At 42.0% G+C, this 27,807-nt stretch overlaps 1 protein-coding gene across 1 annotated transcript in view; it reads left to right on the top strand.

Moving 5' to 3' along the window:
• The window catches only part of KIF5C (kinesin family member 5C), a 139,982-nt gene that overhangs the window by 74,916 nt on the left and 37,259 nt on the right, over nucleotides 1-27,807 (top strand). Inside the window, exons 5-11 of the mRNA XM_063110642.1 lie at nucleotides 2,322-2,370; nucleotides 2,618-2,673; nucleotides 3,381-3,468; nucleotides 5,982-6,106; nucleotides 8,627-8,731; nucleotides 9,100-9,248; nucleotides 20,398-20,546. Coding sequence (XP_062966712.1) covers nucleotides 2,322-2,370; nucleotides 2,618-2,673; nucleotides 3,381-3,468; nucleotides 5,982-6,106; nucleotides 8,627-8,731; nucleotides 9,100-9,248; nucleotides 20,398-20,546 — 721 coding nt within the window. The remainder of the gene's footprint in view (nucleotides 1-2,321; nucleotides 2,371-2,617; nucleotides 2,674-3,380; nucleotides 3,469-5,981; nucleotides 6,107-8,626; nucleotides 8,732-9,099; nucleotides 9,249-20,397; nucleotides 20,547-27,807) is intronic.

Below are 27,807 nucleotides of genomic sequence, written 5' to 3' on the forward strand. Positions count from 1 at the left end.
TGGCTAAAGACCGCTTCTCTTTCTTGCCAGGGTTCTTTCTATCTAAGGATGCAGAAGCTTGTTGCTTTGATGGGATCAAGATTTGGAAGCTTAGTGCTTCTTTAAGGCTGTGTGCATTTAAATACCTTAAACTAGTGCAGGGTTCTTAGGTGATAATCCTGAAATAAGATGTTAAACCAATTACAGCCCTCAACATAGGGTCATGTGTTTGAATCTTATTAAGATAAAAACAGCCCTAGCATGAAGTGGGGGGAGGAGAGGAACAACAACACTTTCTAAGTCTCTAGGGCAGGATTTTGCAGTCATCTTCCTGTTTTGCATTTGTAGTTATGCTTACTTGTTTCGTAGATAATAATTTTAAGTGTGCAAGTTAGCTGCTGTCTGCTCTCTATTTTGAACTGAGTAGTGACAGGCTAAATCAAGAAAAAGAGGGCTGATTAAGGCAGTATTGAAAATCTCCTTCTTAAGATGAGTCCCACAGAGGTTTTAAGCATTATCTCTGAACATGCTGTTTCTTAATGCCAAATATGCCTATTTATTTTTCTTCTGCCTGTTCTCACAATGTATTTAAAATGACTAAATAAAATCATCCCCCCTCCAAAGCAGAAATTAATAAATCAGAATTCTCTTTCTACTTATATTAAATGTGAACAGAATTCTAATTACCAGATTTGCCAATATCTAAGTCATGATTCCTTTTTAGATGTAATTAATTTTCTCTGTAATCTTTGGAAATAAAGCATGTTTAAGATCTCAAAGAAAACAGAAAAATCTTAATGAAAATCAGACAATTCTGAAATAAATAGAATGGGTTGGAACGAGGGCCGAGTTGGCTGCAGGGAGGGCTGGGGGTTGGAGGCCACACAGACCCATGAGTATTCAGGTCACAGGGAGCGTGGTAGCATGAGAGACTATACAAGACAGCTGTAGGTAGTGCATCTTTCAAATGTCATGGAGGTGTGTCAACAAGAGACGGGGCTAAACTTTTACATATGTTCAAGTAGGGAGATGTTGTTAGGGGTACAGGCACCCAGGACATGAGGCCCAGCTACAGGTTCTGGGGTTCAAAGCCAGGATCCCAAATCTCAGAGTAACTTGGAGGTTAGGTGGTTCCAGACTGAAGCACACAAAAGATAATGAGCCAGGGCTGAGTTGGAGTGGGGACTAGTGCCAGCTTAGGGAGTCCTCACTTCTTCTTGTTAGGGGTAGGACTGGTCCAGAGCTGGGGCTTGGGGGTGAGGTTTCACCTGTGTAGTCACTTCCCAGCTTTATAGCCTTTCAACTATTTTCCTTTTGATCCATCCCCTTGTTTAGATTTCCAGTACACTTATGCACATGGGAGAGAGAAAAGTTTATCTGGGAGGCAGAAGGCAGTGATAAACAGAGTGCAGAATCCTAGTGGGAATTTTTGACATCGTGAAGGCTAATGGCTTCATGTGACAGGTGCGAAAATTGAGGCCTAGAGTCTTGGTTATATGTAAATTAAATCCCCAAGACCACATATTTAGTTAAAGCAGTTCTCATTATCAGCTGGTATAAGAATTACCTGGGGAATTTAGACGTGGATCCCTAGGTTCTGTTGTCCGAGATTCTGATCTAGCAGGACTGCAATAGGGTGCAGGGTGCTGTGATTTAAACAAGTGCTGTAGGCGATGCTGATCCTGTGGTGCTGGGCCTGAGGTTTGAGAATAACTAATTGGAAAGTTTCCTTTCCCTCTCACATTCTAGTTGTCTTTTGTTAGATCACATTTTGTTCAAATCCTTCTTGGATTTCCTCAACCTGGCTGCCATCACCAGCTCCCTCCCAGTTACCTTTCTGAGCTCTTGTAGTTCCAGGCACTCTGGCCTGTCCTGTTTTCTTCATGTGAATATTTGGACTACACTCTTTCCCCGATCACTATCATGCAATATTGGTGAGGCCTCGTGATGTCTGAAAGTTACCTGCACAGGATGTTTTCTCTTCTGGCTGTTGTCATACGTAGACGTTTGCTTGGTGCTCATCTAAGGTAAAACCTAGAGTCCTCCTGAAAGTGTCTGTCTAGCACGGGATGTTAATGACACCTGAATGGAGATCATAGGGGCTGTGCTGGCGGAGTGGACAGCAGTCCACTCTTAGCAGGGTCGCATGGAGCGAGCTGATGAAGCAGAAAGCAGAACATAGTAGAGCTGGCTGGAGCTCTGGATTCTGAACCTCCACTCTGCACCCCTTCTTCTTACTCTTCTTAGCCATGCATGACAAAAGCTTTTGTAAGTTCTAATAATGATGTTTTGGAAATGCAGTGTATCATTTCTATTCCAAACTCAATTTGTTTCTTAACCAGGTTTCCTATTTTGAGATCTACTTGGACAAAATAAGGGACTTACTCGATGGTGAGTAACCTGAATGCTTGTCCTTTTTTTGTTCTGTAACTAAAGTCCAGGGAGGTTGATTAATGAAAGTTTGTAGAGATGTTCTATTGTATTTAGTCTGTATGCTCATTCTCAGCCAAGGCTTAAACTTGCATATTGCAAAGAGATTAGATTTGCTATCTTCTGTAATAATTTCTATTTTTCCTCTAATACCACAGGCCTTAACTTTTCTTTTCTTCTTTGCATGTTGTCATTATCATCTCTATAGTATCCAAGACCAATTTGGCTGTTCATGAGGATAAAAACAGAGTCCCGTATGTAAAGGTATGAGGAAGACTTGATTGGTGATGTAATTGATTTCTCTCCAATCACTGTCATAATAATTACTGCATAAGATGCCCAGAATATTATCTATAAAGGACATATAGGTGCCCTTATATCATGCTCCTTATATTTAATCATGGTCCTTATATTTAATATTCATCTAGCTAAACAAACATTAAGCTTCTTCAGTTGTATCTTTCTTTTATGTAAATTATTTAAATATTATTATTTAATACTATTCACATTTAAAGAGGCTTTGGTATTGAGTGCAATAGTTTATACTTGGCAGTTAGGGGAAGCCTATCATAGCATTATGTCTAGAACTTCAAAGTATCTAAAGTTGGTGGGTTAAATGGTAAATAAGTAAAGATGGAAGACAGACAAAACTTCATTTCTTCTGTCGTTGATTTTTTTCTTTTATTTTCTGTCTCCTGATAACGTTGCTGTTGAGTATGGCTGTGTACTCAAAAATCTAGGTGAATTCAGCTTTTCTTTTATGTTTACTGCTAGGTTTCCTAGGGTTTGCTCAAACTTCTCTTTAATGTAGAATTCAAGCCCTAGGCAAGGAGGAAAAGTTGATGCATTGACATTGCAGCCTTTCTATTTATCTGCACCTCTAGAAGAGGAGTGGGAAAATGTTTAGCTCTTTCAAAATATTGTTGCTTTTCAACTGATTTGATGGTGCAGCTGACTCAACTCTCTTCCAGGGGTGCACCGAGCGGTTTGTGTCAAGTCCTGAGGAGGTCATGGACGTGATAGATGAAGGCAAAGCAAACCGACACGTGGCTGTAACAAGTAAGCACAGTGGGGTGTTTTCTCCCCTGTGACTTAGGACGCAGACTGTCTGCCCAGCAGGAGGGGTGGGTAACAAGGAAGGAATGCAGTAGTGAACAGGAAGGCAGTCAGCAGTGGCTGGGACACAAGCACCAGGGCATGTGCAGCGTGAAGGCATCTAAGCAGGTAGTGGGAAAGGGTACAGCCGAAGACATGTCCACAGTACTCTGAGGTCTTGGAAATGCTGGGTGAACCTCACTGACCCTGATAATAGCCTAAGCCTGAACATTAGGTAAACAATCAGCCAACCAAAGGGAGAGGAAAAGCAAGCTTCTAAATTTATTTAACTGTGTTATTGTTCTGGTTAAAAAAATCCAAACCAACACATTCTACATGACAGTCATACACATGAAAAGAAACCATGTTAGGTTTCTGCCTTCTGTAAAAAAAAAAGGAAAGAAAGGCAAGGAAGAAGTCAGGAAGTGGAGCTGGGAGCTCCATGGTAAACCCTTCAATGCTGCATTAGTAGCAGAGGCATACAGATCTGCTTATTGGATTTGCGTGTGTGTCGCATCTCAGGGAAGCAGCGCAAGTGGGCTTAGAGCAGCAGTTTCCAGGAAAAGTTCAGGGTCATCTATCCTATTCAGAGGGATGTAGACAAATGAGAGTGAGTTCATAGGAAGAAGAGCTGAGAGAACTAAGAATTTCTAGCTTGGAAGAGAGAAAAAAATCTGGAGAGGACGTGCGGACAGTGCAATACATCTTAACATGGTCAAGGTGCTGACATAGAGAAAGAAGGTCAGCCTACTCTGTTTGATCTGAATGGATAGACCATCTGGGATGGTCAAAGCCCTAGGGAAGCAGATTTTGATCTACCACTAGGAGAACTCTCTAATCCTTATAGCTGCCCCAAGTGAAGCTACTGTCATGCTGTAAAAGAGATTCAAGCACTGGTTGGTTGACTGGTCTAGGCTTGTTATGTGTCTTCCAGCCAAGATTCTATGATTCTGTGATCCAGAGCTGTAGTTCTCAATCTCTTCTCTAGCCCAACAATGTATCAGATGATACTTGTTTATGTGGCAAATTTCACAGGTGAGCCTAGACCTGTATACAGTGTAAGTCAAAGTCCACTTTTTTCTCTCTTGCTTGAAACACACATGCGTAAGTGAGAGAATGTAAGACTGCTATCCTTATAGTAGTAGCATCTCTCATTATAAGGAAGTTACTCTGTTTCTTAAGCTATGGTTACTTATGAATTATTCATGGCATACCTGATAACAGAACACTAGTATTATTCTTGTCATTCTGGTAAGGGTTTTTTTTTGGTTTGTTTTAAATTATTGTGGTAAAATATACATAACATGAAATTTACATTTTAACCATTTTCACATGTACAGTTTTGTGACATTATGTACATTCACTGTGTATACAACAGCACACTGAGTGTGTCTTCCCCAACTGGAGCAGCTCTGTACTCAGTACATGCTAACTGTCCATTCCCCTCTTCCCCAGTCACCATCCTGGTTTTTGTTGCTATGAATTTTTCAACTCTAGGTACCTCATATAAGTGGAATCTATTGTATTTGTCCTTTGGTGACTTGCTTATTTCACTTAGCATAATGTCTTTAAGGTTCATAAGTGTAGCATTTATTTTTCTTTTTAAGGCTGAGTAATAATATTCCCTGTATAAATGTAAATATTTATATACCACATTTTGTTTATTCACTTATCCTTCCACAGACATGTGAGGTGCTTCCAACTTTTGGCTATTGTGAACAATGCTGCTATGGACATGGAACCAAACATCTGTTCAAATCCCCGATTTCAGTTCTTTTGGGTATATACATAGAAGTGGGACTGCTGCATCATATGGCAATTCTACTTTTCATTTTTTGAGGAGCTGCAATTCTGTTTTCCATAACGGCTGTACCGTTTTACATTCCCACCAAGAGGGGTCTCTGATTGTTTGGTGGACAAAGACCAGGGTTCTAAAGGATTTTTGTTTTTAGTACCCCATCCTAATGAAGCATATTTAATCTCTGAGACTTTCTAGGCACTAAGCATGGGTTATGGAAGAAGTGTATATCTTAATCCTACCTTAAGAAAGTCTTAATCCTTCCTTAAGAAAACCTATGATATTACTGATAAGGCAGGGCTTACACACATGACTATGATAGAATACGTCAGGTACTAATCATGATGATAAAGTCTGAGGGATTAGAAGTCAGGCAGGGGAGGAAGCTGTGAGCTCTTTACAAAGACAGTCAGGCTGGAGTAGGGTGTTGGAGGAGGGGGCTTCAGGTAGAGCTAGAGAATCTGTTATCTGTGAATTTCTTTGCTACATGAAGACATTTTAAACCTTTCATTTCTAGAATGAACATTGTTTTTAAGAAGAAACAGTGATGTCAGGTTATTTCTAAACTTGGCCAGAAGAAATGGAGTTATTAAGCATGGTTTGTTTGCTTTTCAGATGAGAGGTTTGCTATCTAAATTTACATGTTCTTTGTAGACCAGTAAACTATTTTCCTTTTCAGACATGAATGAACACAGCTCTAGAAGTCACAGTATCTTCTTGATTAATATTAAACAAGAAAATGTAGAGACTGAAAAAAAACTCAGTGGGAAGCTTTATTTGGTTGATTTGGCTGGGAGTGAAAAGGTAATCGGTTCTTTATTTGTATTATCGATAATTATTTCCCCGTTTCTTGCTTCAGTGTGCAGTGGTATAATTTTTATACCTTTCTATTTCCTGATTTTAAAGAGCTTTTAAAGTTTCTCATGTTGTGCCAAGGTGTTGTTAAATTTAACCTTTGTTTCCCTGCTTTCTTTTCTGGCCCTGAAGTCCCCTATTTGTGTCACAGGCAGGTGCTTTGAATGCTAACAGCCTTGATGACGACAGTAGGCAAGTGTTGGTCCAAACTCAGCCTGGCAAAGGCAGCTACCCAGACGTGGGAGGGACATGAACTTCTGAGAAAAGGAAAAATCCCCCTGTTGTGCCAGACTCAAACAGGACAGTAAAGGACTTTGTCTTTGGAATGTGCAGTCCTGCCTCTGATGTCTGGAACAGGACTCTTTCTGCATTCCCTGGTTCTCCCGGCAGTAGGCATGGGCTGATGGTGACTCATGAGGTGGCCTTGGTTACGTCAGGCTAGAAGGCCTGTAGTCAGTCTTTTAGCCACAAGCCTTGACGATTTTCTGGTTTTGTCAGGGCTCTCTTGTGGCATCTGTGTCCTGTCCCATGCCCCACCCAGGCACTGGCTGCAGACTGAATAGGCTTCCTAGAGTCTCCAACTTGCTGCCACCGACCTCACGTCCATAACACCAACTTACATAGCTGCTGCTGCTGCACCCGGCCCGGGGGCACTGACCCCTGGGGGCAGCATCACAGAGCAAGTCCATGTGCACAATGCCCTTTGGCCTCTGTCATCACTGACATCATGCTAATTGTCCTCATTGGGCCTGGCCTTGCAGCTCTGTCAGTCTCCCTAACTGTATAATTGGTCCCCCCTCACTGCACCACACCACTGAGTTCCTGTATGCCAAGTTATGGCCACTAGTATCCATGTAAGTAATGGTTACTTGGATTGTCCTCTCATATGCATTTGTAAAACTGCGAGCAGAAATCATCTGGATATTTCTAGTTGGGAATCTAACATTATGCTGGTATAGGCTTGTAACTTCAGTTAAATAGACACTCACCAGAATGGAAATAATGAAGCAGTATTGTTTAGTTCTAGACTGACCATTAACAACCGAGATCGGCTTTATTGCCGTACCATGTATGGGTCCATACAAAGAGCCTGAATGGCCCCTTCACTCTTCTGAGCACAGAGATGAGTATTTAGAGCCTAAATACACCTGAAAATGCCGAATGCTGGCAGGTCAGAGTGGAGGCCTGTCTCTGCATGATGTTGGTGGTTATTGCTAATTAAAGTTGTGTCTACATAGTTTCTTTTGCTCACATCTGTTTTCCTTTGCCCTAGATGTGGCCACATCAATGTGTCACTATGACCTTGTAGACCAGAACTCTGGACTTCACTTCCTGTCTCCCCTGAATGGTGTTCTTCCCTTAGGCTGGCAATTTGACATCTCTGGAGCTCAGTTTCCTTGTTTGTATAAGGAAGGTGATAGATAGTACCTGCCTTGTACATTTCCTGGGCTTAAGATGCTTATAGGAAAGCATCTTAAAAAATCACCATGTGAATAGATTGTTGGTATTTGTGACCCATCAGCTACATGGTTTCTCTATCTGTAAGTAGGGGTACCTGCACCCATAATTCCAAGAGATGAGAATCTATCCTATTTGAAAACACTTCCCCTGGACATGCATTCATCTCTGTCATTAGGAGTTTCTCCTTTATATGTAACTGAAATCCATCTTTGCCCTGTTTAAAATGATTCCCCCCTTTCCTTTCTTCAGAGTAGCTGTTACCCCGCATCATTTGTCCAGTCAGCAAAGACATGAATCATGTTGAGTTCCCTTCTTTGTAGCATCTGTAAACTGTTCCCTACCTAGAGCAAATGCTGTAAATACACAATGATCAGTCATAATGCAGCAGAGGAGGAACTGTGCACAGTCCTCTGGCTGCGGAGGAAAAAAGACACATTTACAATGTAATATACACTTTCTTGACTTTTCATGCCTTTCCACATTTTTTTGCCTTTTGGATTTTGTTCCTTTTTTTTGTTACTATGAGTGTTAAGTAGGGAAGGACAGAGTCTGTACAACCTGACCTGAATTTGGAGCTCCGAATTTACAGTTTCCCAGAATGCCCAATCATTGTGCCTCAGGATAGCGTTTTCCCTTAAGGCTTCCCTCTCGGCTTCCTCCGGTGTGGAGACTGTGGTTCAGTCTCCCAGGGCCAGAGCCTACCCGCGGTGACAGCACTTCTGGAGCCTGGTTTCCCTGGATGGATGCCCCCTGGGGAGGCATCTGCTGCTTCACCACTTGAGGCGTTTCAGCCATCTCAGTAAAACCTAATGGGGAGGAAAATGACGGCAGGAGAGACCAAATCCCCAGCCTCATGCACAAGGGACGGTTTTATCCACATGGTTCTTACTTACTTTCATTTTTCTTGCTTTCCAGGAGGATCTCCCCTTTTGCACTTGTGTGAATTTGAGTTTTCCATTTTGTGCTTTCACTGTCCTGTGCATCTCACTGCTTTCTCTTCTCTGGTAGGTCAGCAAAACGGGGGCCGAGGGAGCTGTTCTTGACGAAGCTAAAAATATCAATAAGTCTTTGTCTGCTCTTGGAAATGTGATCTCTGCCTTGGCAGAAGGGACAGTAAGTGATCCTTAACTCCATCTATTAAGTACTATTATGAGAAGTTGCCTTCTGGGTCCGCATAGTCTTTTTGCCAACATACCCCAGTGATTTGTTTTTCTGTTTGGACAAAGACAGAGGGAGACCTGGCTGTGGACGCCTGCTTGCTGGGCAATCTAGTCTATTAAGAAGAGTGAATGGTGATGCTAATTTCCTATGACCCTGGGCACAGAGTGGGCATGCTACAACTTTGGCGAGAACCAAAGAGCTGGCCACAAATTCTTGTTCCACGTGTGTTTCTAAGCTCAGTGTCTCCATCTCTGACTTGCTTGTCTGTTTTTTCTTTGAATGGGCTGCTAAAAGCAATACATTTTTCTTTTCCTCAATAGAAAACACACGTGCCATACCGGGACAGCAAGATGACTCGGATTCTCCAGGACTCTCTGGGTGGCAACTGTAGAACTACCATTGTAATTTGCTGTTCTCCCTCTGTCTTCAATGAGGCTGAGACCAAGTCCACTCTGATGTTTGGACAGAGGTGCGTGCAGTCTCTCAGGACCCATGCTCTGTGCTGGGTCTTAGACCTGAGGAGTGAGTGGCAAGGAACTCATGGCAGAGAGTAATGAAGAGAGGAGGCAAGCAGCCTGTTATTAAATTGTGTGTGGTAGATGATCTGTATACTGTATAAATGAAACATCATTTATTAAGGCCAAAGGAATAATTATGTTTTTAAATAAAGTGCAAAAATATGCCAATCAAAGGTATAATGTTTTAAAAAAAACACAAAACACCCAAACTTATTATAAATGTGACTGTTGGTAATGCAATGGAGTGTTACTTTTGTTTTTTATGGAATTGAAGTCTAACTTTTAGGTTCATTTGATTTCAAGTGTGTAAATCTCAAGATTGCTAACTACCTTTAAGTCCAATATTTGGGATCCATAGCAAAGTTGCTGTTAAAACAACCAGAAACTTAGAAGAATGTAGTGTAGTGGCATCAATAGAACATGGAGGGAAGGAATCTGCTAACCCCGGGTAGGAGGTACAGAATGTGTTGAGGGAAGGGAGGTGGATGGCAACCAACTTCTCACCTTCGAAGTGCCTGCAGGAGACTTCCTAGGTCTCTGTGGGGTGTTAATGGGTGGGCAGCAGGGACAACTCAGTAATCCTAAGTCAACATTTGTATGTGTGGGTTGGTTCATACCTTCCTATGCTTTCTGACTGTTTTCTTTTATATCTACGCCTCCCATTGCCCAAGGCCTGACCTCCTACATCACACGTCCTCAGTTCTGGTGTCTAGCCCCATCCTCTTAGCCATGGTATGTTAGTGTTAGTTCTCAGAGTGCCTGGGGTGCTGTGGGTTTGGGTGATCTGAGCATCTTTAGTGCTCAAAGGGCTGAGCCTGGAGCTGAGATTGGAAGATGTGGATTCTACTGCCGTCATTCCATTCAGTTCTGAATAATTGTGTGATCCTTAGATAAGCCAGTTCTCTGTGGGCTTTAGCTGCCTCATTTGTGAATGGATGCACAGAGCTCTTCTTTGCCTTCCTCCTGGGAGGAGTTTGTGTTATGTGGTCAGGCCTGAGAACGAGTTTCAGATGCCTAGAGAAAGGACAGATGGGGGTGGGCATTCTGTATGGGAAATTGTTATGGTTTACTTAAACTGCATTAAACCCCAGTCATTCCTAAGCCCTCAACAGAATATAGAATTACTCACTTGTGGCACCTGTCAGATGTCTAAATAAGTAATAATTACACTGAAATGTTCTAGAAGAAATATGCCTTTTTTTTTTGACTGGTAAGGGGATTGCAACCCTCGGCTTGGTGTGGTCTGTACCACGCTCAGCCAGTGAGCGCACCAGCCATCCCTATATAGGATCCGAACCCACGGCCTCGGTGCTACCAGCGCCGCACTCTCCCGAGTAAGCCATGGGGCTGGCCCAGAAATATATCTTTTAAACTGGAGTTTGGGTTCCTACCAAATCACTCCCTTGATTAGCCAAATGCTTAGGTCAGTGGGACTGTAGTAGGATAAAACCTGCTTTTCTCAAGGGTCTCAGGACAGATAAACTAGCACCTGCTTATGGGAAGCATAGATGCGTGCTGCTTCCCACCTTTCTCCTACTCAGTGTCTTAAACTTCAGCTTTAACAATTTCTTCTGAAGACATGTTTGACACCAGCTGCAAATACATGTATAAAGGAAACATCTCTTTAAAAAAATTCTCACCTGTAAAACAAAAATATTCTAGGTCTTTGCAAGCCAGAGTCACTCTGGGGTATTGGCTATCTGTCTCAAAGTTGCTGGTATTGGTGGGTATTTGCAGGTGTCTATAGGAAGCATTTTAGGTGTCAGTTCAAATGCTAGTTCAAATGATTTCTTCTGATCTTAGTGAGGCTATCATCAGCATCGTCATTATTACTAACATTTCATTTAATGCCTTTTAATATGTGTCAGGCATGTCAAAATCCTCCTTGCAATTCTAACACGTAGGCATTATCTCTCCTTTGTGCAGAGGCTGAGATTGAGACCTAGTCCCAAAGCCATTAGGTACTATACCTGAGACCATGCAGCCAGTAGATGACTAAATATGTAGGATGTCACAGGATGTGGGCTGTATTAACTGACCCACTGCCTCTCTCATGCGGCTGCTTGATCAGGAAATTTGAGGAGCCACTGCAGTGGCTGAGTACAGTCCTCTGGGTCAGTAAACCTAGTTTTGAAGCTAAGTGCTTCTACTGACCCATTCTCTCTTTTGTTTCTCTTTTCTGAGCTTTAGCCTTCTTGCCTGTAGAAAGAGATATGATGATGCCTACTTCCAAGCATTGTTGGGACGATTTTATGAGTTGCTTCAGTTTTTACTAAGCACAAGAGCTGGTGATTACAAGTTCCCCCTTTCCTCTGTCTTAATCTAACAGGATTAAGGCTTGGGAAGATCATAGGACAGGTTGAGTATCCTTATCCGAAATGCTTGGAACAAGAAGCATTTTGAATTTCAGATTTTTGGGGGGTTTTGGAATATTTGCATTATACTTACTGGTTGAGCATCCCAAATCCGAAAATCTGAAATCTGAAATGCCCCAATGAGCATTTCCTTTGAGCTTGGCCTTTGAGTGTAATGTCGGTGCTTAAAAAGTTTCAAATTTTGGAGCATTTCAGGTTTTGGATTTTTGGATTAGGGATGCTCAACCTGTAATGAATGGGACTAGACTATGTAATGTACTATAAGGGACAACACTGTAATATAAGAGTGAAGTAGAATTAGAATTAGGTTTCTGGGATGAATGAGTAAAGAAATACTGCTGATAATTTGAGATTCCAGGAAATAAAAAAATAATGTCAATTATGTTTTCAAATGAAATAGGTTGGTCTACATTCTTTTATCAGAGCCATCTAGATTTTGAGCTCCATGATGGCAGGGCCTGAGTTTGTCATTGGTATCAGTTCTCCACCCAGCCTTCAGTACAACTAGTGCACAGTGGTGATCAATAAATAATTATCAAATGAATGAACGGGTGAACCTAAAGCTTATTGTGCAGGAGTTCTTAGGACATTAGGGCAGCTGCAAAAGTGTGACACCATGACGTCCAGAAGTTTGGTTAGATTTGGATCTGGTTTGCTTTCCAATCTGTAATTAGAAAGTGTGAGGTTTTGTTGCCTTCCTTCTAACCTGAGTTAGTTAATGGATTCTCCAAGGGCAATGAACTTCTGTATGGGGCCAATACCTGCTGTATTGTTAAATGTACTCATTGAACCCAATTACACAGCAGACATGTGTCTGAACATCGGATTAGACATGGTATGTGATAGCTAATGAGATTAAGCACTTTGAACTCAGAAAAGACTGCCAGGCACATCCCAAATTTAGTGTAACGAATGTTCATTATATTCTTATTGCAGGGTGGCCAAACCTTAGGGCGGCATAAGGTTCCTCAATTATTTCTATGCAGTTCTTTCTAGGACATGAAGAAAGTACATGTTTATTGCTAGGCTTGACTGTATCTGTATCTGAGGGCACCCTACCAAGAGTGCTGTCAGCACATCAGGAATTCTAGATGAGGTACTGGAACTTAAAGGGAAAAACTCACCATGTCTGTTTCTTGGTTTCACTGATAGATTCTGGCTCTTCTGTTTGGTCAAGCTTGTCCCCTTTAGTCCTCTGAATGTGCAGCATTGTTAGTAAAGATGTAAAAGCCATCTTCTGTGCTCTCAAAGAGCTTTTAATCTAGTGGAGGAGGCAGCACTTGAATTCCCAGGCAGCAGAGAGTTAAAAAGCCAGACTCAAATTAGAGCACTTTCATTGATTTTTTTTCTCCCCCTCTGGCTTCCAGCATTTTATTTTTTTAGTCTTTAATTACTCTTCCAAAGCACTTTCACAGCACTATTTGAAAAGAAATTTATAAGTTTTAGAAGTGTGAACTCATATCACCCAATTATCTTGGAAGCCTATTTAATGTGCCTTGATTTGGGGTGATAATGAAGGAAAAGGAAGCCCCGAAGGGGCAGATCAATCAGTTTTGGAAGGTCTGAATCAGCACATCTTTGGCACCAAGAGTTTTGATTGATCCAGCATGAATAATTCAAAGCCTTTATTTGTATGTTGAATGCGGAGGGAGAATTGGTAACTTAGAGAATGTAATATTCTTTCTTTTTTCCTGATGTGCACTTTAAAAAAAAAAATCATGCCATTATTTTAATTGTACCACCTGCCTCTTTAGTAGCAGCTAGATTAGGGAGAGCCTGAGTAGTGTGCATGCAAAATTCATGTCACTAGAACAGGAGAACAAGTTACCTGTGGGGGTAGAGTAAGCACTTTGGCCAAGGCAGATGCATGGCTACACTTGTGACATAAAACCAAGGAAGACTTAAATCACGTCTATTGGAAGGCCTGTTGCTGAAACACCAATAGGGTTAATTTTTGCTCTTGGAGGAAGAGATGCTGTGGGTGACATAAGTTTAACTAGCTGCCAAATCCTCATTCAAGTCAACTCTGAATGTTTCTCAGGAGACCAGAATTTTTTAAGATAAACAAAATTTTAATTTTTCCTTCCCTACCTCCCTCATTCACAAGCAGGGAAATGGCCTCACCAGGAACTGGGAAGGTGCTGCGGAGCAATGGTGTTTCCAGAAGAAGGTTTAGGCATTTTATATGGGAACCAGGACTCAGAGCAGATTAGCAGGTGTGAGGGTTAGTTTTACATGTCAACTTTGCTAGGCTAAAGCACGCAGTTATTTAATAGAGCACTAATCTAGGTGTTGCTGTGAAGGTATTTTGTAGATGTGGTTAACTTCTGCAGTTGGTTGACTTTAAATAAAGCAGCTTGTCCTTTGTAATGAGGGTGGGCTTCGTGCAATCAGTTAAAGGCCTTAAGAGTGAAACCCGAGGTTTCCCAGAGAAGAGAGATTCTGCCCCCAAGACTCCTGCCTGAGTTTCTTGCTTACCGGCCTGCACTATGTACTTCAGACTAGCCTGCCTCCACAGTCATGCCAGCCAATTCCTTAAAATGAATAAATAAAAGTATTTTTTATTATATATATATATATAATGACATATATGTTTAATAGAATTTTATAAATAGTAGGATATATATTTTATTTATTTATCCACCTACCCACCTTCCTACCTATCTCCTATTTGTTCTTTTTCTCTGGAGAACCCTGACTGATAAAGGAGGATGCTGGGCTGCCTACCCTCTCCCACGCCCCACAGTGGGAAGAGCTCAGTCTCTCTAGGTCTCACAACATTCACAGTGCAGAATCACACATTACAGATTTTTTCTATGTGTTGAAGGTGTGAGGTTGTCTAGAGCTCCTTACTCAAATGCCAGTACTATCCTGAACACCTGGAGAGGGAAGGAAGATGCTGAAACAAGAGGTATGAAGGTATGAAGTACAGACATCTACCTGGCTCTTCCAGGGAGGCCAAAGTAATTAGAGGAAATTCCAGTGATAGGCAGTGCACACGTCATTCAGAACTGACTATGAGTGTAGGAAACCATTGAGGGAATAGGTGGGGATGGGATTTATTAGGACGAAGAGTGATCTGAACTAAGGGTTCTAGGACTTACCCCCATGCAATAAAGGCTTTGTTCAAGTGCCAGATTATGAGGGTACCTGCAGGGTGCCATCATCCTGGCAGGATGTGTAACCTCAGTAGTGGACATGAACACGGTCAGCCACCTTAGAAGCCTGGGCAAGTGTGTGCTTCTGAGCATGTAAATGTAAATTCAGTGATGAGGGACCTAGTGGTGCTGGGAAGGAAATGACAGAACTCTCGAGAAAGGGAGGTGGTTGTACTCTTTCCATTCTTCAGTAGAATGTGTCTAAGAGAATCTTTTCTCAGTTGACTGTCTCAGGATTCATATCTAGATGGAAGTTGTACTATGGCCTCTGCTCTTTGTCCACTGTGCTTGGTCTGTCTTCTCCATGGGGGGTGGGAAGGAGTGGAAGGTTTAACATTTATTAGTTTTGAGGTCTTTTAAAAACTTGGTCTTAGTTCTCTCTCTGTGGGGAGAAGAGATTTTATATCTGGGGCAAGCCTAGATCATATATTACTGAAGTGGTGCTTTGCTCTCTGAAGTAAGCCAAAACAAAGAAAAGCTGCAAAACAGATCCCTTGGTACCAACACCCTCGCAATTTGGCTCATTTTTGCTAAGCAGGTCTTCTCTTAGGGTATAAACTTAAAGTTGAATTAAGGTGCTTTCCCTAAGCAGCCTTTGGTTAGGATTTTGCTCAGTACCTGCTATGGTTATGACGTGTGGAATAGGGATTTATATGTGTACATGTGCTGGGAGCTGTCCTGGAAAAATCTGAGGATTTTAGATATGAAGACCCAAGAAGCTTTTGTGCTCCTTTATGAATGATCAGGTCACTTTGGATTAATCAAATGTATCACTGTCAGTTTGACCCATAAAGATGATGAGTGAACAGTGAGGAGCTAAAATAAGGCTCCTGTGGGTCATTGGCTTATTTTCCTTTATCAAAGAGATAATGTTCCAGAGCTTTAAAGCAGGATGGTATTGCTATTTCTATAGCTTCAGCTAGACAAAATTCTGAAACCTGCCTTAAGAGCATTTCTCAATTTCTGCTATCTTATTGATTTTATGTTTTCTTATAAGCTACCTGAAGTTTTCTGGAAATAAAGCTGAGCAGTAAATACACATGCATGGTAGTTTGCATAAGCCCCCAAATCATGTTCACATGCAGCCTTATGCCCAGGATCCGTGTTGATTCACTGAATTTGAGAGTCTGGATATAGTGCTGTTTAGTGTGATTACAGCTAGCAAATATGTGGAAAATACCAAAGAAAAGGAGCCAAAAATATGCAAGGTTTTTTGGCATGCTGTAAAGTGTTCAAGACCAGACCATTATGTAACCTACACTGATGGCAACTAGCTAAATACTCACAAAGGGGGAAAGTAAACTTTGAGTGGCAAAATTAGTTAGAAGCTAATATCATTAGGCTCCTTTATCCTCTAAATTTGCTAAAGTTCATGGTAAAAGGAAAAGGAGATTGTAGATACCCTGCATCCTTTTACCTTAGATTTCTTTGGAGAATGAGGGACTGAGACCGTTTTTATTCTATTTTGCAAGATTGTTATTCTCCTAGATAGGAGGATATTTATTCTATTAAGAAAATAAACAAACAAATAAAAAACTTCCAGGCATGTAGAAATCCAGTATTTCTCTTAGTAATCCTAATTTTTCCCACGATCTGGGAATTTTTGTATCTGACTTGATTTCTTTCTACATCAATTTATTTTTCTTAACTCGTTTTTATTGAATATAACATACATATAGTAAAATGCAGAAACTTAAGTGTATAACTCATACTTTTACAAGCATATATACACAATAACCACCACCCAGTGTTTTGGAAGCCTCTCTCACACCCTGTGAGTCAATACCCAACTCTCAAGGGTAATTGTCATTATGACTTCCATCAACATAGATTATTATTGCCTGTCTTTGACTTTTATATAAATGAAATCACACAGTACTGTTTTGTATCTGGCTTTTTTTTATGTGACATTGTATCTGTGAAATTTATCTACATTGCTGGGTGTAGTAGTAGTTTTTCATTGTTATGTATATTCTGTTGTATGAATATAGCATGTATGTATCCATTTTACTGTTGGTAGGTATTTGGATTGTTTTCAATCGGTGGCTATTATAAATAAAGTTACTGTGACATTGCTTGTCATACCTTTGGACAAATACATGTCCTTATTTCTATTCGGTAAGAGTGGAATTGCTGGGTTATAGGGTGTGAGATATTCAGCTTTAGTAGATACTGCCAAACACTTTCCAAAATGATAGTAATTATTTACACTCTCTCCAGTAGCAATCGAGTGAGTGTCTTCCTCACCAACAGTTGGCATTATCAGTTTTAAAATTTGTAGCCATTCTATTGGGTGTGTAAAGGTATCTCATTGTAGTTTTGATTTGCATTCCCCTGATGGTTAATGATGTTGAACACCTTTTTTGGGGTGTTTTATTGGTACTTCTTTTATGAAGTGCCTGTTCAAGTCTTTGCCCAGTTTTTCTTATTGATTTATAGGAGTTATTCTGGGTAAGCATGTTGTTAGTATATGCATTTCGTATATCTTCTCCCACTTTATGACTTGCATTCTAACTCCCTTAATGGTGGCTTTTAATGAAGAGAGGTTTTAAATTTTAATGAAGTCAGATCTATTTATTTTTTATGTCCTATTTAAGAACTCATTGCCTATCCCAAGGTCTTGAAAATACTTTCCTATGTTTTCTTCTAGAAGTTTTATTGTTTTACCTTTCTCATTTGTGTCTATAATCTATCTGGAATAGAATTTTTATATGGTATGAGGGGGATAAAATTCCCCTTCCCACTAGTACCATATATTGAAAGGACTGTCCTTTCTCACTGTACTGTATGGGCACCATTGCCATAAATCAGATAACTATATATCTGAGTGTCTGTTTCTGGACAATCCATTCTGTTTGTATTCCAAGGTTTATGATTATTTAATCAGTTTTAATTACTATGCCTTTGTAAATATTGATATTCAATCCTCTAACTTTGATCTCCAAAATTGTCCTTGTTCTTCTTGGCCTTTTTATTTCTACTGTAAATTTTAGAATCAGCTTACCGATTTCTACATGCACATACATACACAACTCCTAGGATTTTTTTTGGAGGGGGGGCATTTTAAATGCATAGAAAATTTTGGGAGACTTAACATCTCTTTCCGTCGGTGTTGGCTGATTTCTTCATAGTCTACCCTTAGTGGATGTAGAGGCATCCTACCCCCACCACCCCATTTGGGGCCAAATAAAGTCCAGGTTTTCAGAGTGAGACCTGGTTCCCCACTGTTGTTTGAGTTCCAAATTGGAGTCGGGTTCCACATCTATTGTCTACTCATCTGGATCTTTTGTGTACTGTCTGTGCCCTGCTCTGTGCCCTGGGAGGGTAACCAGTTTGGACTGCTGCAATGGTCTCTCTTGCCTCTGCTTCCAGTTAGGTTTGACCAATGGGGAAGGAACTGGAGCAGGTGATTGGAAGGAGAGAAGAGACTGAGGTCAGGATACTTATTTCGTGGCTTCCTCTCTGCATGATCATTTTGGGTTGGCTGTGTCCTTAGACCAAAGGCTGTTACAGTTCCCATGAGGCAACCTTTCTCTTCTAGCTCTTTCCTTCTGGGCCCCCTTCAGCCTAAGGGTAGTAATGGCTCCCCCTATCACTAATATGGGGTACCACATTATTCCTTGTTATTTCCCAGCATCCTTTCCATACCTTTGTTAAACTCTCTCCAAATTATGCAGTTTGAGCAGGTCATCTGTTTCCTGCCAGGTTCCGGATTACTACAGAAGCGGAAGAAAAAGAATTTTCCAGGCAGCTTTTAAGGGACTTTGAGAATGAGAATCAGTCACACTGTCGATAACCTTGCTGGTTCTGCTTACAAAATGTGCCTCTGGCTAAACAAGCCTGAGTATAGCACAGAGGCTCTTTCTTTTTCTGGTATCATTTGAAATCATCAAAGGACTCTTTATGATTTAAAAAGTTAAGATTAGTAGCCACAAAGTGTACCCTTAAATGTCCATAGGCATTTTAGTCATGAATTATTTTTCACTTTCTGACTTAAGTTGATCATAGACGCTTCAGTGTTTGTGCTTGTATCTGAGAAGCATCCGCAGCATGCCTGAGGATGTGAGAAGGTGAGGTGAGAGTGTCAAACTGGAACAGACCTTAAAGTAGTCGTGAAATTGCTGCTATTTGAAAAATTAGAGTTGAAGCCCTTCTGGGAACAGCAGCCTCAAGCTACAGCCAATGAGAGAGAATTATACTAATTCTTATGTGGAGTCTTACATTGAAGTCGTTTAACTCCTCTTTCAACAGTTGGGTTATTGTCTGCTTTAGGAATTAATTTTTGGAATTTTTAGAATGACATCTGTAGTGCTGGTGAGGACTGCTGTTTTCCCTGCACTAAAATAGAAATCACATCCAGAATGTCATTTGATGACAACAGTAATGAACCTGAATCATACATCAGATTGCTCTGGCAAATATAACAGTACAAGAACTGTTTGGTGTTTAATGTAAAAAAAGTCAATAGCAAATAAAACAGGATATCACATATTTTTAAATGAAGTTTTACCTTCTTAAAAAGTAAGTAATATTGGAATTCTGCCATAATCAGTTTACTTTTTAATTGGACAAGGCTGTGTAAGTGTTCGTTTCTGTGCATGCCTAGGTGAAGCGTGTCTTTTGTTTTTAGCATCACCTAGTGCAGCAGCTGATTCGCTCTCATCAGTTGCTCCCTCCAGTTACTGTCCAGCTCCCATCGATGTGGCATCACAATCCTCCCAGCCCCAGGCCCTAGCCCCTAGGAGATCCCATCATCTTTTACACTACGAGTGGCAAAATGGTGGCCATTAGACATGTTTGTTTGCTCCACACATTATTTTTAAAAATTATTTTAAACTGGGAGATATAAATTTAAAAAATCCCAATTTCGGACTTGAAAATGGAATGATCTGAGAACAGTGGGTCCTCCTCTCTTGCATGGTGATGATTGACTGTGATGGGGCATGTGCTCAGCAGGTGTCACCCCCTGACCTATGAGCCATGTGTTGACGTGTGTTCCACACATCAAGGGTGGTTCTAGGTACCCAATGTAAGAGAAATAATTCATTACATTGTTTCTGACTGCGTATTATTGGTATAAGAAACCCCAAGCTCAAAGAGGCCAGTAACCTTGTCCATTTGTCCTGGTATATCCCCAATGTTTCATACATGTTTATTGAATTGGAAGGAAACTCTGCTTAGGAAGATGAACCTGGCAGTGGTACGCAGAATGCTTAAAGGAGGATGCTGAACGTTTGAAAAAGGCTATCACCATAAGGAGGGCTGAGAACATAGACTAAGGTGGCAGAGGGAACAGAGAAAGAGGTGACCCCTGAGAGACAATTCCAATATCTGTCCATTGGATTTAGAGACTGGTGGGGTGTGAAGGGTGAAAGGATGAGTTTGGAGCTCAAGGAGTAGTGGTGCCATTGTTCCAGCTGGGAGTATGGTAGGAGAAAGACACAGGATCTCTTCTGCTCCCCCAGTCCCAATGTTTTGACATGGAAGGAATCTGAGGCTGAATTATATTGATCCAGCTAATGCTAATAGCTATACTCAGAGTTTTTCCCTGATGTTTTTAACCCCAGAGCTAAGACCATCAAGAATACAGTCTCTGTGAACCTGGAACTGACAGCGGAAGAATGGAAGAAGAAATATGAGAAAGAGAAGGAGAAAAACAAAACTTTGAAGAATGTTATCCAGCATCTGGAGATGGAGCTAAACAGATGGAGGAACGGTAAGGTGGAATGAGGCACAAGCATGTGCTTTCTCTTTCTCATGACTGTTGGCATCCCAGGAGACACCTGGGAAAGGGGATGGTTGTGGAGCTTAGTCCTGCCTGCAACAACCTGCGTGCACAAGTAGATGTTTTGCTATTCTCTGGCATGGTTCCCCACCCCACCCCATCACTTGGCTGGCACATTGTTAGTGGGGGCCGGTGACTATTTGCAAGGTTGCCTTCATCTATTTCCAATGAGATGCCCTCTAGCTGTTACTGTCATTCACTCTCTGGTAGCCCTATTTGAGGTTTAGAGGGCAGTGCCAGAGACTTTGTGGCTAAGATTGCTTTTGACTAAATGAAAAATGTCATTCCCTCCTATTGAGTTTTAGAATTGATTTGGGTTAAAGGTCACCTCTGGCAAATACTTGCATTTTTTTTTGCCTAACTCATCTTCATGCTCTGCTTTTTCAGGAGCCAGAAATAGAGGGTTCCTGAAGAAGCCCTGTGCTAAAATGGAGTCTTAAAGTCTTGTTTCGTGACTAGTTTTCCTTTTTTCCCAAAACATTCTCTTTGGCTTATTCTCCTGGGAGAAAATATCTCAGAGAGCTGACGTGCAGTGGGTGGGTGGGTTGTGGGTGAGGCGTTGAGAGGGGTTTCCAGATCCAAATGCAGACAGATTATTTTAGTGATTTTAGTACTGTGACGGAGGTTAGAAGGTAGACGTCTTTTTTTTTTTCCCACTGAAGTAAGGCAGGTTGGTGTGTGTGTGTGTGTGTGTGTGTGTGTGTGTGTGTGTGTGTGTGTGTGTGTGTGTGTGTGTGTGTGTGTGTGTGTGTGTGTGTGTGTGTGTGTGTGTGTGTGTGTGTGTGTGTGTGTGTGTGTGTGTGTGTGTGTGTGTGTGTGTGTGTGTGTGTGTGTAGGGGGATGGTGGATAGCTGGAAGTTGTTTTTCAGATCCTCTGCTGCTTTGTTCAGTATTTATTTCAGGTACAGCAGCAGCCCTCAGCTTTTGGTAAGCTGAGGAGCCTGGGGCTGTTGTGCAGGATCAGGAGGTAACACTGCAGTGAGAGCAGCAGATTGTCTTGTGATTATATGTTTGCTGCTGCTTTTGGTAGTAAGGGTGGGGTGTCAATGAGCTACTGTTTAATTGAAAAACAATGCGTGGCAAAGGAGAATTCAAGAGAGGTTCAAAAGATGACCTAGTAGCCTAAATAATGTGATTCTTTTCTTCTTAGAGTGTTTTCTAGCTGCACACGTGTTTTGAAAGCTGCTAGAATAATTGAATAATTCAGCACCTGGGGCTGGTGGATGATTCCTTGCAATTTGGCAGGAATAGGAGAGTGGGGAGGGGTGGTTGGCCAAGTTGGGAGGGGCCATATGAAGTTTTGTTCTATTTCTGGAATCCTCTTGGGTCAGTTCTCTGCTGGGAGACCAGGACGTTCAATAAACCTTTTGGTAAAGGGTTGGTGGCTGGGGGGACTGGCCTTAAGAACATCGTGGAATGGGTAATTAACCTTGTTATTTTCCATCCTTTCCCATCTCTTGCCAAGCTCTAACCTTCCAGTTCTCCATCCTTCATCAACCACTGTCCTCTGGGATCTGCCTGCTGCTTCGTTTGCCTGAGTCACAGTCAAGCCTAGCATCTCCTGGGTGCTCTACCCTGCTCTCGGCCTCTTCATTTGGCATCATTTTAACTGTTTGTCCCACTTCATCTACCTTGCAAATCTACTCAGAAATTCACTGCTTTCTGTGCCCTCTTGGGTGAGATCCTACATAAGCCCTGAGTTTGTGTAATTTAGGAAAACTAATGTGTGGTTTCTGGCACATAGTAGACCTTCAATAAATGTATATTCAATAAACGTGTTTAATGCAGGTACTGGAGATTAGAAGGGGGCCAGTTAGATGTGGTCTTTGCGCTCCATGCACTTACCATCTGACGGGGGAGGTAGACTCCAGTCCCTGTCAATAAACGTGTGTTGGTAGTCTGTGCTGCATACCAAGAAGGGAAAGTACAAGGTGCTAAGAGTTATTACAACAGGGACCCTGACCTTGACAGAGAAGTGAGTGAAGGCGTCCTTGAATAAGCAACATAGAGAATAAGATCTGAGAGAAACAGAGTGGTTGGCTGGGTGAAATAGGAAGTGTGAGGTGCAGGTGGGGGTGTGGGTAGAGGGAACCATGTTTACAATGGCCTTGAGGGGTGGGACCAGGAGAGCCAGGGTTGGGGCTGGGTGGGAAGCAGTAGCCTAAGATGGGTTGGAGGGCTAGGCAGCCTGCAGGGCTACATAGTCCTTGTTCAGGATTTTGGTCATTATCTTAGAAGCAATGAGAAGCCATTCAAGGGTATTAAGCTGTAGATCATATGATAAGATTTGCATTTTAGAAGATCCATTGGTTGTGCTGGAAAATGGACCGGTGGGTGAAGGAGGGCCAGGAAGGAACTAGGGTGGTCTTCCAGGGGTGAGATTATAGTGGTTGAAGTGAGAGACATGGCAGTGGAAGGGGAGTTAATGGAAGGACCTGAGAGGGGCTTAGGAGGAGAAATTAGCAGGGTTTGGTGAGGAGCTGGCTACAGGGACAGGGAGGTGTCAAGCATGGCTCCAAGCTTTCTGGCTTGCTGAGTTGAATGGAGGGCCGAACCATTCCCAGAGTCTGGAAACGCTGGAGAAGAACCAGACTGGGGGTGAGGAAGGGAAGTAGGGGAGTTTGGGGTACCCATGGAGCATCCAGGGGAAATTTTCAAATAAGTGGTTAGGTCTGAGAGTCTGGAGCTCAAAGGAGCTGCCTGAGCTGGAGAAAGAAACTTGAGTGTCATTAATCTTTAGGTGGTAATTGAAGGCGTAGGTAGAGTTGAGGTCCCCTGTGGGCAATGGAAAGAAGACAGGGAAGAAGAAGAGGGAGAGAGTCTTGAGGGCTCCCCACCCCATTACCATGTTGTTACTGAGTGACTGAGATGGGAGAGGGGAGGGGAGAGATTTTGCAGAGCTCTTCTCCTTTCCTCCCAAACTAGCATTTGTATTTTAAAGGTGATCTTTCTGGAGGCAAACTTTTTAAATGCAAAGAACCAACTTTAATGATGTAAATTTCATGTGGGAAGGAGGGTAATGAGGGGCAGTGAGCAGACATTGGTCCTTTGACCAACTGTCAGTGCAAAGCTATCTCCAGGATTGACTGTACATCACGTGATGTCCCAACGGACACTTCATACGCAATGTACGACAAACCAAGCTGGGTTTTTTATGTTGCAAGGCTGGGCCTTTAATCTTCACGTAGCCCTTGAGATGTCAACCGGCTAGAGGACTCCCTCAAGGGGATTAGTCTCTGGTAGAGCAGGGATCTGTACCAAGGGGGTCTGACTCCAAAGTTCATTTTCTTTCTGTTGTCTGTGCAGTCTGCACATAGAGCTAGCACTAGTGACTTGTGCATAGGCCAGTTAGATAACTGCAAAAAGTACCACACCAAAAAGAGAAGGGACTGGAAGCCCTTTGGCGGTATTCCTGTGCATCAATCCTAATTCCTTGTAGCAGAAGTCATGAGGGCATGACTGGTGTACATTAAGTAGAGAGCTGGGATTTTGAGAGGTGGAGTAGAGAAGAGGCCATATCTCGCACTGAGATTGGAGTGGCAGGATATTGCCAACTTTCTTTTGAAATTTGACACACACATTGGTTCTAAACTTGTAGGAGGCAGCTACTTGGCTCACCTCAACATTTCCTGGGTATTGACATTTCCACATCACTATCTGAATGAGTTAAAGGAGACTTTCAGTTATTTGCACTCTCTATGGGAAAGACATTTCTTTCTTTGCATGGCACGTGTATGATTTGAAAGTTTGGCTGCTCTACTCCAGCTGCAGGAGAGCAAAAAAAGTGTGGCAGACAGGTGTGTGTGTGCATTCTTGTGCTTTTTCCTGCTTGCTGTTATGTAGAATGAATGAGGCAGCAATACAAAGGGGTGGGGAAGGCAATATAATATAGTGTTTCCACTGCAAGTCAGGTGCAGGCGTATAATATAAATAAGTGAAGGGAGGTATGTCTGATCCAATTGGCAGGAGGGGGCATGCCCTGCCCCAAGTCACTGAAAAGTTGTGAAATACCTTCCTATCTATCACATGCCTAGAGGCTGATGTCATCCCTGCACCTCTACTGACTTTCAACCCCTTATAGCTTGATGGGTGCTATAGATTGAATTTTTGTGGCTTCCCAAAATTCATGTGTTAAAATCCTAATGCCTGGCCAGTTAGCTCAGTTGGTTAGAGCGTGATGCTGATTGAACGTCAAGGTCCAGGGTTCAATAAAAAAAAAAAAATGAAAAATCCTAACCCCTAAGGTGATGGTATTAGGAGGTGGGGTCTTTGAGAGGTAATTAGATCCTGAGGATGGAACCCTCATGAATGGGATAAGTGCCCTTATAAGAATCCTGAAGGAGCTTGCTTCTCTCTGCTTTCTGCTATTTGGGGGTACAAGAAGATGACATCTGCACACCTGGAAGAGGGCTCTCACCAGAACCCAACTGTACTGGCACTGTGATCTTGGACTTCCAGCCTCCAGAACTGTGAGAAATAAATTGCTGTTGTTTATAAGTCACCCAATCTATGGCACTTTGCTATAGTGCCCCAACTGACTAAGATGGTGGGCTACTTCAGAATGTGGTCCCGGCAGTTTTCTCCTCTCTGCACAGTTAAACTTTGATTTGAAGAATAAGGCCCATGACTCATTACATATATACTACACCAAGCATTAATTCATTTCTGGCGTTGCCATTAAGGCAGGATATTTCTGGGCATGTGCACGGTGGCTTAAGGAGCAGCTGCACCTTGTTTTTATAAAGGAAGGAATGAGGACAGCCACCCACTGGCCTGGTTCAATTCCCCAGTATGCTTGTTAGGGGCCTTGGGTTGCAAGTGACAGGAACTGATGCTGCCTGGCTTAAACAAAGAGAATGCATTTGAAGAATGTGAGTGATTCACAGAATCCAAAGAACAGCTGAGGAACCAGGCACAGGCAGGCAGAAGCTGGGGCTGCCCCACAGATGCAGGCCATGGGATCTCATGAGAGGCCACATCTGGGATGAATCCTTTCCAGATGTTTTCCCCATCCTTGCATTATGATGCTGGAGATTCAGAGGCTCAGGATAGAAGTGGGAACACCGTGCTTGGTGGTGTGCATTGGCTGGGGAAGGAACAGGGCACTTTGACAAATATGGAGACTGCATGCAATTGAGGGGAGTAATTCCTCCAAAGGAAGCTGAAATGGGTGTTGAGTGGCTTGAAAAGCAGCAAATGTCCACCACAATCTACTAGTGACATCTTGTGGGCTGTAGTCAGTTGCCAGTCTTTCTTCGAATCTAGAGGTTCTGTTGGCACTTTAGCCCCATGGAAATTCTGTCAGTCTACTTGCATAAGGAACAGAGCGATGGAATGCGGCAGTTGCCAGTGAATGGTTTTTTTAAGCTCTATTGCTTTGTTGATCCTATGTGTGGAAGGGACTCGAACAGTCCTATATATGGGGATAGATTTAGATAGCTGGATTCAGAGTGAATTACGGTTCCAGTTCACCTTAACCTCCCCCTAGTCCATCAAGAAAACTTGACAGGAGGATGGGGAGGGAGGGCTGAATGCCCAGGACATGATGCTCAGAGGTGGCTGGGTCTATAGTTCCCTTTTGGGTCCAGGTCAGTCTTTACACATGCTCTCTTCTGATACTTTGACTCTTGCACTTAAAAAAAAAATAACTTCTTTCAGGGGTTTGAGTCAGAAAAAGGAGGAGCTGAAAATCTGGGTGTCAGGAGAGCAGGGAAATGACCTGACAGTACTGTGTATCTGCAGAGTTTCTTCTCTTGAATAATTAAGTATAAGATTACATAACAGAGTGGATGTAGTCATCTGCTGAAGTCATACAAAGAAGTGATTTCATCACAGGCTGAGAAGGCTTAGAAAAGTCAGCAATGTCTATAGCAGATTTGTTCTCCAAGTTCAAAACCTAGGAGACCAGCAGGTGTGGTTCTGTAAATAGCCCCATCTCTAACTTCTAGTCCGATTTGGGGCTTTGTGTAACTTTGGGACCTCTATAGCTGGAACGCAATTTTCTCTTTTAGCATTAAAACTTTAGAACATGCGGGCCCCCCTCTTGGATTCATGATTATAATCGATTTTCAGAAATCAGCATTTCATTTGAAATATCGAATTTACTAGGCCCTTTGCCTTTTTTGGAGATCACAACCAAACTGTAATAGAAATACCACTAGGAGGATGACGTGCCCATTCAGGAGGTCATGACTGTAAAGGGGATGCAGAGTCCCAGGTGACGAGTTTATTAGAAATTATTCCAGAAGGGATTAGAGAATGTTTTAAGCTGCTTACAGTATTTTTAGGAACTAGGGTGAAAGATGCTATTTGCATGCAAAATAATCTCATAAAGGAATGATTTTTTTTTTTTAAACATGACATTTATATAATGACATCTTGTGGCCAGCTGCTCTTACCCATCTGGCAACTTAAAGATTTCCTTTTAGTTTCTTTGATATAGAAATTGCCTACTATTAGGTCTGCCACTGGGCCTATTTAATTGGTATTAAAAGAAAGCACCTCCTTTGCCAGACCTGCTGTGGTTTCTGGCGGAAGCTGTGAGTGACCAGCAAATCTCTGCCCTGGAGTTGCCGAGAAAATGCAATTACCTTTATATGTTCTCCTGAGGCTTTAGGGACTCAACTTACGAAAAGGATAACTAGCTTGTTGCTATTTCATGTGTGAAATTTTAATGAATTACTGGCAGTCTAATGGTTTTCTTTTTTTGAAAAAACCAAAAACCTATTTTAGAATTTTTAATAACCCTGATGAGAATTTTTGATTAGTCTGTCGTTCTCATCTGTTGCAACTGATGGATTTCTATTTTTTGTAGAAATGTTATTTATGCCCTCTGGGGGTTTTCATTTTACAATTAGAATGCTCTGCAAGCCTTATAGGTATGCTCCAAGTGAATGCTTCTGTGTAAACACAAATCTTTTTAGTCCTTAAAGGTAATTACATCTGACAATAGTAAATGCCAGGATGCTTATTTAAAGAAGGGGAAGGTTTTTAGTCGGGGAGAAAGGCTTTCAGTCTAGAAAATCAGATGCTTTACAATATTATAAGCTCTTTTCTTATAGATAGCAGGTATAAGCCTTGGGGGCTAAACTAAGAGAAATCTGCTTTCAGTGCAAAGAGGGAGAACAAAATAGATGCTAATCTTCCTTTGGTGGTCCTTTTCTCCTTCTCCTACCACCAGATTTCAGGACAT

This window comes from Cynocephalus volans, chromosome 1 (assembly GCF_027409185.1).
Source record: "Cynocephalus volans isolate mCynVol1 chromosome 1, mCynVol1.pri, whole genome shotgun sequence".
NCBI lineage: Eukaryota > Metazoa > Chordata > Mammalia > Dermoptera > Cynocephalidae > Cynocephalus > Cynocephalus volans.